The sequence below is a fragment of the Balaenoptera borealis genome (assembly GCF_965194805.1).
Source record: "Balaenoptera borealis genome assembly, chromosome: 6".
Lineage (NCBI taxonomy): Eukaryota > Metazoa > Chordata > Mammalia > Artiodactyla > Balaenopteridae > Balaenoptera > Balaenoptera borealis.
The window spans coordinates 65,941,834-65,954,753 of record NC_138863.1 but is presented as its reverse complement, the minus strand read 5'-3'; the positions used below and the strand labels follow the sequence as shown (position 1 = coordinate 65,954,753).

Sequence of the window (12,920 nt, the reverse complement as noted above, 5' to 3'; positions counted from 1 at the left end):
TCTACAATTTAGAATGTGCTTCTTTAACTTATCACAGTCTAACTTCAAATAATATACCACTTCATGTATACAGTATAACACCTATTCCAAAATACTTCTATTTCTTCAATCTTGTCCTTTTTGCTGTGTTAGGCATTTTTTATACATGTTTACAAACAAATTATAAAAAACATACATTATTATCTTGCTTTATACAGTCAACTTAAAAATATTAAAGATGAGAAAATATGTCTTTCATATTTATCCACATGTTTACAATTTCTAGTGCTTTTCATTCCATTGTTTAAATCCACATTTCAATCTGATATCATTTGCTTTCCACCTGAAGAACTTCCTTTGACCTTGTAGTGCAGCAACACTGGTGATAAATTTTCTTACCTTTTGTTTGTGTTAAAAAGTATTTGTTTCGGCAAGATTACACATATATAAGATTGTTAGATATTGGCCCATAGGTTACTGAGACTCTGTAATTTTTTTTCCTCTCTAAATTTGCATAGTTTTTATTCCACATTTTCAAGTTCATTGATCTTTTCTACTGCAGTTTCTAATCTGCAGTTAAACCCATCTGGTTTATTTTTCATTCCAGATGATTTTTGTTCATCCCTAGGACTTCTATTAGGATAATTGTTTATAATTTTAATTTCTCTCCTTATTACTTCATGTGTTCCTTTATAACCTTGTCCATGGTTATAATATTCAGAATAGCTATTTTAATATCCTGTTCTGCTTATTTCGTAATTAATACCGTAACTGAATCTGTTTCTTTTTACTTCTGCTTAAGAGCCACATTTTCCTGCTTATTCCACTTTCTGAAAGTTTTGATTGGTTACTGGACATTGTAAATTTTATAGTACTGAGTGCTACATTTTACTGTATTCCTTAAGTATGGCATGCACTTAAATTCCTTTCAGATTTGTTTAGCCTTTTTGAGGCTTGTGTTAAAGTGTATTTAAGTCAGGACTGGAGCAGCCTTTGATGGAGGGCAGAGATCCTGAAACTTAGTTTTCTCAGGACCCATTCTGTCAGATTTCATAATCTTGTGCTGACTATTGTTCAATGTCTAAAAATATTTGTTTCATACATTTTGTCAAGTTTTCTAGTTATTTACAGTGAGACGGCAATTCCCACATCAATCTTTTGTGAATGTAGGCAGGAGATCCTGACTTTAATTTTAAGTAACCTTAAATAAAGCACTCTTCCCCAATGATTGCACCTCATATTAATGACAGCTTAGAATTTGATTTTTTCTCTCCCACATTAGCATACTTAATTTTCATGCATTAAATCAACACAGATATCTTGAAGTAACTAAGATATGGAGAACATAACCATAATAGAGTAACGATATAAACAAAACTTCCTACCACAGTCAGAAACATAGACTCTCCGGACTGCCTAGATGAATTACTCTACTTTACAATTTCAAACAGAAAAAGTTAATCATATACAGTTAACCTTATATAGGACTCAACTGATAACATAAGAGCCACTGAGATAAAACAATATAAAGAAAAACAAAACATACAGAAATTATTTGAGTGCAGTCTTACAAATACCTATAAATGCTTACTATAATAATAATAATTTATAGTCTAGTTAGGATAGTATAACACATTTCCATCTTCTTGTTAAAGAAGATTTGTGTAAAAGAGTAGAGAGCCTTATATTTGTAGTGTATGACTCGGCCATGGGGGCCATCCTCCCTCGCTCCACCAAGAGCAGCAATCAACTTCAGCCAATTGTGTTGATAATTCTGGCAAATTGAGGTGAATGCACAAAGGCTGTTATATTGTAGGTTTAATACATAGTCTCTGGGCAAAAAAAAAAAAGTGCTCACTATTTTTTTCATCTAAAATAATAAAAAGGTAATGTGATCATATTAGAGATTAATCATGGTTGTTCCAGGAAGGTGTTTAGAGCCTCCTGACATTTCTTGTCATTGGTGTTAAGAAAATGGACTAGAGTGGATTCATATCCTACAAGCTGTTCCATTGGTAGCACTTCATGCTGCCTCACGAGCACTTACCCAGTTACAAGGTGACCTCATGACAAGCTGCTTTTGCTTCTTACATACTCTGCAGTGGATGAACTGTTCTGGATTTTCATACTTGTGGTTTCAAAATATTTTATATTTCTGTTTAGCACTACAATTCTGATTATTGCTACAATTTGCGTGGGTTTTCAGTAGAAAACAATGCAGGTCAATGCAAGCTAATGCACATGCAATCGATGTCTTGAAAGCTTTTAATCATACTTTCTTCCTGTACAGATCAATCGTTAATGAAGGTATCCAATTACCTTCCTTGGAGTGTGTTTGGGAATAGCATTAAGTGAAGAGGTCTTGATGTGACTACCTGTTTATAACTGTGCATTATTCATGAGACTTTTCCTGTGTGTATCAAATGCTGCAGCAGCAGAGATCCTCAGCAGACCTTGGCTGGTTTTTCTTGGGTTGCACTGCAGTAGAATCTTTGTGCGCACTGGAAGGGTGCAGTGCTTTCTTCTGCAGAAAGCAAGGTGAGGACACGGAAATACATTTAATAATTTAAGGTTCAGGAGAAAAACAGACATCTTAGAGATGATTCTTAGTCACTCTTTGGGATGTAAAAGAAAATAAATCAACACATCTCCTTTAATCAATCTGATGCTACTACTGCAGTCTTGTTTGTCCTAAATATGTCAGTGCTTCTCCTTGATCTAAAAAAGCTTTGCTCAGTTGAGAGAACGAATACTTTCCTTCACCAGAACTGTCAAGCATGGTTGATAGAACAATTCGAAAGAAATAATTATTCAGCAAAAAAAAAAAGATAGCTCTTTCATGTACTGAAACAGTATGATGTACCCAATGATTGAAAAGCACTATTTTATGAGATTATGATAGTTTCCTTCCAATTCACTTGTTTAGGATTATTGGAGAGAATCCTAAGCAAAAAGTGAAAGTCAGTGTAGGGTTGGAAACTACTGCCCGTAATACCCATATGGCTAACAAAGAGCCAATTATAATGGGATATTATATTAGAGTGCTATGCTCTCTACTGCACTACTGTATAACAATTTTTCAGTTTTAAGCTCTAGAGAATATGATTCTGCTATAATGGTGTGATTTTTTTTTTTTAAAGATTTGGACTTTTGCCCGGAAATTTTGGAAAGAGGTTTGGGTCATCCCTCAGGGTTCATATTTTTCTTCATAGTTTAGGTAAAGGAGACACAATGTGATCTGACTGTTCCCTACTTTAATCATAAAATATGATTATACTTTAATCATAAAGTATGATTATCTGAACCAGACCCTTCTAACTTATTGCTTAGCATTCATTGATTGTTGGCCTCCCTTGTTTCATAACAGATGCCCTGCCTCTTCATCCATGTTCTGGTCAGTGGAAAGAAAGTTAAAAAGGATAGAATTTAGTTACATGGACAGCCTTAATTGAAAAAAAAGAAAAAAGGTTATAAAGTATAGTATTTATTCCAGAAGGCCATGTTATCTAGCTAAGAATCAGGAATGCTATTACCACCTAAGGATGGGAGAACAAGTTTGGGGGAACAAAGAGTCTTTGTAACATACTAAGAGTCTGCTTAACATGAGACCTAGTTAGAAAATTAGATTTTATCTAAATCTTACACTTATTAAAAGGAACTTCTTATTGAACAGTTTTCACTGTCGTGCCTTGAATTTTCTGTAGTTTTCTCATCAGGATGAGAGTATGGTGCCCATTTGGAAAGGAGGCTGCTATCTCTGTTTCTGCTGGAGGGACTGGAAGCTTGGAGAGAATTCAGACAGTATTCTTGGTGATGGATTTTCAAGTGCTCAGGCTGGGTTGTGGCAGCAAAGATGTGATTTTCTGAGCAGAAGAACTTCAAGTAATTGGGAGTTGAAGCAAGAGAGGAAGAAGAATTGGGCTGAAACTTGTGAAAATACTGTTTTTCCTAATTGTGTTCATACTGCTAGTGTGTGATCAAAGGCCAGATCAAGTCCTATGGTGATAATCAATTTAGTAGCTGTGGTACATTTACTTCCATTAGTAATCTGAGTTGCAGCATATATCACCTTTAATTATTTTTATGTCATTTTATTAATGGTCTGTTGCCCCACCTAGATGTCAACTTCTTGAGGTCAGAGAGTCTGAATTTTACTTGGTTTCTGTACCTAAATATACTACTTGGAAATAAGAACAGACTGGTTTCTTGGCATATATGAGACAGTCTATGCTACAAGAATTTTAACACAAAAAGAAAATGAGATTCTATTTTGCATATTTTCAGATATTATTTGATATCAGTTCAGATTTTTTTTCACCCTTTAACCTCTGTTTCTGCCCTCTCTCAATTTCCACACATTTAGGAAGAGAACTGATTTGTTCTTTCTAAACCCAGCCAATTATATGTCAAGGCAGAAAAGACAAATAGCTTCTAAGTACTCTGGACTTTGCTTTTGAAAAGCCTAGATCTTTAGGAAAACTTATAGGTTTTAGGTAAGTTTCAGATAGAAACAAAACATCTTGAAAAAGCACAGGGGAAAGGTGAATTTCCTTTCTTCAGACTAGAAAAAAAGATTCTCCCAGACTGAAAACAGGAGTGCTTCTTTCAAAGTGGGGCCACCAGGTAGGTGAAAAGATCTAAACAATTCACTCTACAAGTCTCACCACATAGGTCACTTCTTCCCAAACTTTGCTTGCCCAGCCCTTCTATATCCAAGTTTCCTCTCCTATCTCCCATGTTCTCAGAGCCATATAGTTTCTCTATTGTTCTGAGCAGTCAATTCAGCTGTGGTTCCAAGCTTGTTAACACTCAGCAAAATACAAGTATCATAGTATGTACTCTTCCTTCCTTCCTTCTTTCCTTCCTCTCTCCCTACCTCCCTCCTTTCCTTCTTTTCTTCCTTCCATTTTTCCTTCCTTTACTTTTTCAAAAAAATAAAGTTAAATTAAAAAAATTTTTAAAAAGAGAGAGAATAAGATTTCAGCTTACTTTGAGGTCAATTATTACAGGAGGTAGAATTTGAGTTCTTTCAGTTTCAAGAACTATAAAAGGCCAAAAGTTTAGCTGGTGTATGGATCAGGGATAATTTGTGGAGAGTTGAGCTCATAAAATGTACGGGCAAAGTTTAAAGGGAAGTCAAGGGACTTTGCTTCTAGGCCTGAAGGCGGGGTGGGGGCTGGGGATCAGGGTGCACGAGGCATGTTTACAAGAGGTTCCCTAGAGACTAGATGTAGCTATAACAAAGTGTCAGTTACAGAAGTTGCAGCCATAAAGAGTGGAAATTAAACCCAGTAATCTGGGAGATGCAGAGACTTTCTTTCTCTGCCCAGAGACACCTGAATGAATGGGAGGAGCCAGCAAGGAGGATGTAGGCACAAGTAGCCCGGTCCAGAAAGTCTCCTTGTCCTCATGAGCTGTTAGAGGGATCCTTCCTCATTCCCTGACCTCCCTCTGAGAAAAGCCAGGTTGCTTGGCCTGTGAAAACCTCTTTCAGTCCAGCAGGGACCAGGGGCAGCCCAAACCACATCAGATAAACAAGGAAAACCAAAATAACACCTCCAAGGCTCTGAAAATTAAACTACCATGAGAACCACAGCCTGCAAAAATAGACCAAGACCTATACGCTAAACCTAAACAGTGTGATTAACTGCTAAAATGAAAGATTTAAGTAGGGTCCAGTATCTCCTAATATAGACAAAGTATCCAGAGTATGATTTTAAAAAAACAGCCAACATACCAAGAACGAAGAAAAATCACAAGTTGAAGGACAAAAGACAATTAGTTGACAGTAATCCTGAGATGAGTCAGATACTGGAATTATCTGAGAAATATTTTTAAAACATCAACTATAACAATGTTTCAACAATGAATTGCAAATTCTCTTGAAACAAATTAAAAACCAGAAAATCACTGCAAAGAAATAGATTATATAAGAATAAAATCAGTGGAATTATAGAACTGAAAAATACAATAACAGAAATAAAAAACTCAATAGATGGGTTCAACAGTAGAGTGAAGATGATGAAGGAGAAAATCAGTGAACTTAAGCAGAGAACAATACAATTCACCCAATCTGAACAACAGACAGAAAAAAGATTGTTAAAAAAAAAAAAAAAAAAAAGAACAGAGCCTCAGGGACCTGTGAGACAATAACAAAAGAGCCATCCTTCATGTCATTACTATCGCAGAAGGAAAGGAGAAAAAGGCGAGGCTGAAAAATTGTTTGAAGAAGTATTGGCTGAAGATGCCATAAATTTGGTTAAAGACACAAATCTACAGTTCCAAGAAGCTGAGTAGATGCCAAACAGGATAAACACAAAGAAATCCATGCCAAAGCTCTACCCAATTAAAAAATTTGAAAACTAAAAATTAAAAATTATTGAAAGCAGCTGTAAGGAGATGACATTTTACCTACAGTGGAATGAATACCAATGCAAATGACAATGGATTTCTTATGTGAGGTTATGGAAGCCAGAAATGGCACAATATTCTTCAGGCAAAAAACTGTCAACCACAAATTCTATATCCTATGAATTTATCCTTCAGGAATGAAAGAGAAATAAAAACATTCTCAGAGGAAGAAAAGCTAGAAGAATTTGTTACTAGCAGACATAGTCTTTCTAAAAATTTAGTAATATATTCTGTTTAACTCAATATATCAAAACGCTATCATTTCAACTTGCAATAAATATATATTAAATATAAAAATATTAAAGAGAAATAAACTCTCTTACTTTTAAAGATTGGCTAAGGAAAATTCTTCAAACAGAAAATAATTGATAAAAGAAGGAATGATGGAGCGTCAGGAAGAAAGAAGAAGTAATGCAAAGAGCAGAAATATGGACTCATACAAGGGACTGTTCTTTTCCTTATGAGTTTTAAAACCATATTTGATGACTGGAACAAAAATTGTAGTGCCTTCTGATTCCCAAGACAATAATATTTTCAAATGGGGAAGACAAAGAGACAAATGAGAGTGAGGTTTCCATGCTTCACTAAAAGTGGTAAAACGCTTTATATTAGACTGTATAATTTGTAGATTGATAGATATATAGATAAGTAGATATAGTAATACTCAGAACAAGCACTACCAAAAATATACAAAGAGATATATTTAAAAGCACTATGAATAAATCCAGATGGAATCCTAAAATATGTTCAGAATTGTGCAGGAAGGTAAGAAAAGAGAACCAGAGACATGAGACTGGAGGAAACAAATAGAAAACAAATAATAAATGACAACCTTAAATGTTAACATATCAATAATTACCTTAAATGTAATTGATCTAAATATACCAGTAAAAAGTAGATTAAAAAATGTGACCCAGCCATATAATGATTATAAGAAACCCACTTCAAATTCAGGGACATATGTCTATTGGAAGTAAAAGAATGAAAACAAGGAAGATTTCCCTCACCAATGGGCAGGCATCATCCAGTTCATTTAAGGTCCAAATAGAACAAAAAAATGGAGGAAGGATGAATTCTCTCTCTGTTCTTGAGCTGGGACACCTATATTCTCCTGCTCTTGGACACTGGAGCTCCTGGTTCCAGGGCCTTTAGATTCAGATTTTGGGACTTACACAATTGTCCCTCCCCAGTTCTTAGGCCTTTGGCCTTGGACTGGGAGCTACCCCATGGCTTCCCTGGTTCTCAGGCCTTTGGATGTGGACAGAACTGTACTGCCATCTTTCCTGGTTCTCAAGCTTGCACATGGCATATCTCAGATTCTCTAATTGTGTGAGCCAATTCCCATAATAATAAATCTCCTCTTATATATCTCTATGTATCTAATAAATCTCCTCATATATCTCTATGTATCCTATTAGTTCTGTTTCTCTGGAGAAGCTTGACTAATACCTTTTTAAGGATAAAGACAACTTTATCTCTAAATTACTGTGCCTAGGAGATGCTCAACAGTTTTTTATGAAAGATAGTAAGAAGAAGGGAAGAATGGTGATGAAATTGTGTATGAATGGGGACCCTGAACTTATGGGTCATTTGAAGACGTTACCTTCATTTGGTCTAGACTAGAATCCAGGAGTAAGGGTGTTGTGCCACCTGGATGGTTAATAGAGTAGATAGCTGGAGTTGAGAGAAAATCCTGTGAGCTAATTTGTAACTCTGAAGTCAGTGAAGATAAGAGGTTCACTTACAGATGAGGAGAAGAGTAGGTGTCTGACCCTGACAGTTTTAGGTTACCTAACATAAAGATGAAAATCCCCACCGGTAGAGTGAAGCCTCAGTCATCCACTGGGGCATGTTACTGAGTGTTAGAGTTGAGAATGTGGACCTGGAATTTATTGAAAGGAGCAGTTAAAGGAGGAGAGGGTTCAAGAACCAAAGGGCAAAATAAAGCATGTCTGGGAAGGCATTCAGAGTGCCCAGAGTAATTCTGCTCCAGTTTCTATTCCATCTCTGCTGTGAAAATTTTATCCTATTGTTGATTCCTCTCTCTCTCTTTATTGTCTAGCTTGAATAACTAGTAGCTGGAACCTTAGGTCTCATCTCCATGATGAACTCCTCTCCTTAAAATTGTCTCTGTGTTGAATACAGTTACCTTTTTCTCTAATTGATAAAATCTTTCTTTTTCTTCAGGGGCTCATTTTATTAACATCACCTGTAATTTCTAATGTAGAATCCATCATTCCTTCCTGTATATATATATTACAGGTTATATGAAATAGTATAAAAATTACCATATATTATATATCCAGCTGAATAGTTATGTTTCCCCTGGTAGCCAATAAATTCTTTAGTCTCATATTTCTCTTTGTATGTATCTATGTGTATATGTATGTATATCTATCCAGGCTCTGGGTTTATCTCTAGTATCTAGCATTCAATAAATGTTGAATGAAAAAAACTTCTGTAGTTTTATCCCTTGTGCCTTTCCTTTTTCCAGAAGTGGTCATAACTTTTAAAATTCCTTCCGCGGGGGTGGGGTGTGGGCAGTGGTGGTGGAGGGGGCTGGAGGTTGGGGAGAGAAGGAGAGAGGGAGAAAGGGAAAGAGAGAGGGAGAGAGAGGGGTGGGGGAGAGGGCAAGAGGAGAGGGAGGGAAGAAGATTCCTTATCTCTGCACAAAAATATAATTTATCTTAAACTTCCTTTGTCTTTACCCAGGTCATTTATTACTAGACAGTTGTCATACAGAGTGGTTAGCTATTCAGGCTCTGAAACTAGCCCTGGTTTGCATTCCTGGCCGTGTTAATTACAAGTTCTGTGTCATATAAAAGCCCTTATAACCCTTCTAAGCCTGAGTATTTTCATCTATAAAATGAGAATTATCATTGCTTCATGAGTTGTGAATGCTGAGTTCATGCATGATAAATACTTAGCACAAGGCTGGGCTTAACAGTCTGCTCAATAAATGGTAGCTATTTCCAACATTTGAAAAACCATTTTAAAGTGAATTATATTTATTAAAGAAGCAGAAAGAAAAATTTTAAAGAAGCAGGTATTGATAAATATTAGCATACCAATAAATTTAATTTCAGCATTATCTTCCATATAGCAACTTCTAAAAATATGGAGATATATCTAGTAAACTTCGGATTTTGCTAAGAGGAGTGCTTTTTACATTTTGTCAGTTTGTAAGGGTCTCTGGCAAGCTTACTAATATTTATTTTACAAAATTAAATTAATCCAAAGGAAGCAAAAATATTTCCAGTTTTGAACTTTGAACCTGAATGAATAAGCTTTAATATAAGGCTCATTTTAAAAAGTTCTTATTACACAAAGTTGCCAACCTAATTTACGAAAGAAAAAAACCAAAGCTTACCTTGGTTAACAAGTTGTATTTACTATTTTCTTTAGTATCTAAAAAGTAAAATATATTGTAATATTTGCTAAAAATAATTCTTTACATAGTTTTTGGAAGGTTAGTGGCAAACATGATTTACAATTAAAAGATATTTTCGAACTAAAATCAGTTCATAGTCTTTATGGAATTTACAAAAGCAAGCTTAGATTCAGTTTAAATATTTGAAGCAGTTTTCACATTAAAGCATTTCCAAGAAATAGAAAATTGAGAAGCTTAAATAAAGCACCAGCTGTCACCATGTCACCAAATTAACACTGATTCCTCACTGGTCCCCATCACATGATGGAGAACAGGAGGAGAGAGGGAAGGAACACTTACAGTAAGAAACAACCCTGAAATTACATTTGCTTAGGGGATCCCCCAAAGGCATCTTGGTCAGGTTAATACATTTCTGAGGAGCAGAAATAGATTATAATAGTTAAGGCTCAATCAAGATCATGCATTTATAATAAAATACGATTACTGATATTTAAGTGATATTGAATGTCATACAACATAGTTAAAGCTGGTCATTAAGTCATCAGTATACATATTTTCTTTCTGAATCCTTTAGGACTTTGTAGGCACACTGAAATCAATCTTCATACAAATAGAATAAATATCTGAATCTCAAATTACAGGGATGCAAGAGACTGCATTTTATGATTACATCAAAACAACTATCTGTGCCTATCTTTTAAAAATAATTTTACTAGTGAAAATTAATGCTTAGGATTTTAAAGTTTTTCAAACATAAAACATTTTACATAGTAATTATGTATGTGATGAAATAAACATGAAACAAAACAGAAAACTTGGAAAGATAAATGAGAAAGTGGAAACTAACTTGCATACACTAATGTTATAAAACACCATGAGCAACAAACTCACACTTTGATCTCCTAGTTCAGAGTCCACACAGTTTTAGTGATCATTTTCTTTCTCAAAGTTATAAAAATCCATGAAGTGCAGTGGAAAGTACTACAAAGTGGCCACTGTTTCCCAATGAGAAATAAGAAAAATTAGAAAATGTAAGCTGTAACTGTAGTTCCCTTTATGCTGATTGTTCTAGGAACCCATTCTCTTAAAGAGAGAATGGTCCTTAGCTGGAACTAGCCAGAAAGATGAGAAACCAGGAATCCAAGAACAATGAAACATTAATTCACAAACCAAAAATAAATAAAACCAAAACAATCAAAAACAAAACCTAGGCTCTAATCAATCTTTTTCAAAAGTGGTTTGAATCAGCCCAAGAGTCTCTTTGATTAATCTCAAAGACACTTTCTAAGAACTGCCTTTCCTCTTCCCCTGATTGGTATCGGTCTAGGCAAGTTTATGATTTAATGGCCTGTAGCATTGTACTATTTTTTAAAAATACCATCCCACTTTAAGAAAGTACTTGTTTATTTGTAATTAAGTCCCATTAGTAGTGACTTGAATCCCATCAAGTTAAAGTAGACATAAAATGTATAAGTAAGCTCCTTTGGCTACTAATTTCTGCTACTACCTCCCCCAACCCTCCAGAAGAAGCACACACCATATAAGCCATATAGAGAAAACAAGTATTGGATTATTAAACAACAGTTTTAACCCAACTTAACTCTGCAGTAATATCAAGGGGTTGTCTTGGTCAGACTGAATATACAGGGGTAAAAGTGAATTGGACATGGGATCTTGTGAGCACAAGCTTATCTTCCATGGGTTGTAAACAATTCATTTTTAAGTGAAATCTTTAGTTTCTCTGATCTTTGCTTTTATTTCTGATCTAAACTTTTAACATTTGGGGAATATGTAAAGAAGGTGAAAAGGTAGTAAGTGGGATTAGATCTGGCTTTAAATAGTTGACTTTCCCTCAGTTTTGTCAAAATATGAATCTTCTTTGATAGCCTGAACTTCCACGTCCCCATCTATCATACGAATATCTGATGTTTTTTTGTCATTTTGCCTTAAACGGTAACTTTTATAAGCACGCTGAATGATGGTTGCTGAGACTACCTCTTGTTTTCGTTTCAGAGTAGTTGTAATTGGCTCATATGTGATCTTAAAAGGGTTGGCTAACGTAAATCCAGATTCCATCTCTGAAAGAACTTTCTCCATGCTCACATCTTTACTCATAACTCTCTTTGTTAAAGCGAGTAAGATGTCAAGGCAATGAATTCTGTCCCCAACAGCCATGGGAAGATCCATAGCAACGATCTGGCCCTTGTTTGGTTTTGCCATTAGAAGAGGAGGATCAAGAGCAGCTGCGAAGTCTGAAAGCTTGCTAGAGTCTATATACTGGGTTCTATCAGGATCAAACCTCTTCCATACCTGAAAAAATTTCCTAAAATCATCTTTACTCAATGTCTTGGCTTTTTTTTTAGAAGCAATATTTAAAAACTCCATGACAACAACAATGTACATGTTTACAATGATCAGCCACGATATGAGGATGTAACTGACAAAATAAACAATCCCAACAAAGGGGTTACCACAGTCTCCTCTAACCTGAGTCCCAGGGTTAATTTTATCAGGATCACAGTCAGACCATTTACTGTTGAAAATTGCATTGAGCATCTCGTCCCAACCAGCAAAGACTGTAACTTGGAAAAGACAGAGCATACTGCTGCCAAAGGTTTCAAAGTTGGACATGTCATTAATTCCAGCTTCCTTTTTAACATAGGCAAAATTGTACATTCCAAAGATGGCGTAGACAAACATGATCAGGAAGATAAGGAGACTGATGTTCAACAATGCGGGGAGGGACAGCATCAAAGGAAGCAGCAGATCATGGAACACCTTTGGTCCTTTCTCAGGACGCAGGATGTGGATGGTCCGTGAGAGAAGTATCAGTTGCACAAGGGAAGGAGGTACAAGGTAATATCCCACCATCAGAGGCAGAAATAGTCCTTGGTGTAGAAAAAGATAAATCAGGCAATACAATTATTTAGAGGAATATAAATTATTTTATACTTCTTTGGTTTTCTTCTATATGTTAAGGTAATTAATCCTTCCCGTATAACATTTAGCACATACTGAAAGTCTGGGTTAGCCAAATACTAATTGTGGCAATGCTCAGAGTGTCTAACAAAATTTGGAAGAGAATTATTTCTACCATCATTTTCAGAGTATTACAGATCAAGCACTTCTGGAGTCACAG

The 12,920-nt window shown here is 35.4% G+C and overlaps 1 protein-coding gene across 1 annotated transcript in view; it reads right to left on the bottom strand.

Annotated features, from left to right (window-relative positions):
* Positions 1-1,395: 1,395 nt before the first annotated feature.
* Positions 1,396-12,920, bottom strand: part of SCN7A (sodium voltage-gated channel alpha subunit 7) — an 85,094-nt gene continuing 73,569 nt past the window's right edge. Inside the window, exon 26 of the mRNA XM_082395381.1 lies at positions 1,396-12,669. Within this exon, the coding sequence (XP_082251507.1) occupies positions 11,615-12,669 (1,055 nt within the window). The 3' untranslated portion in view covers positions 1,396-11,614. The remainder of the gene's footprint in view (positions 12,670-12,920) is intronic.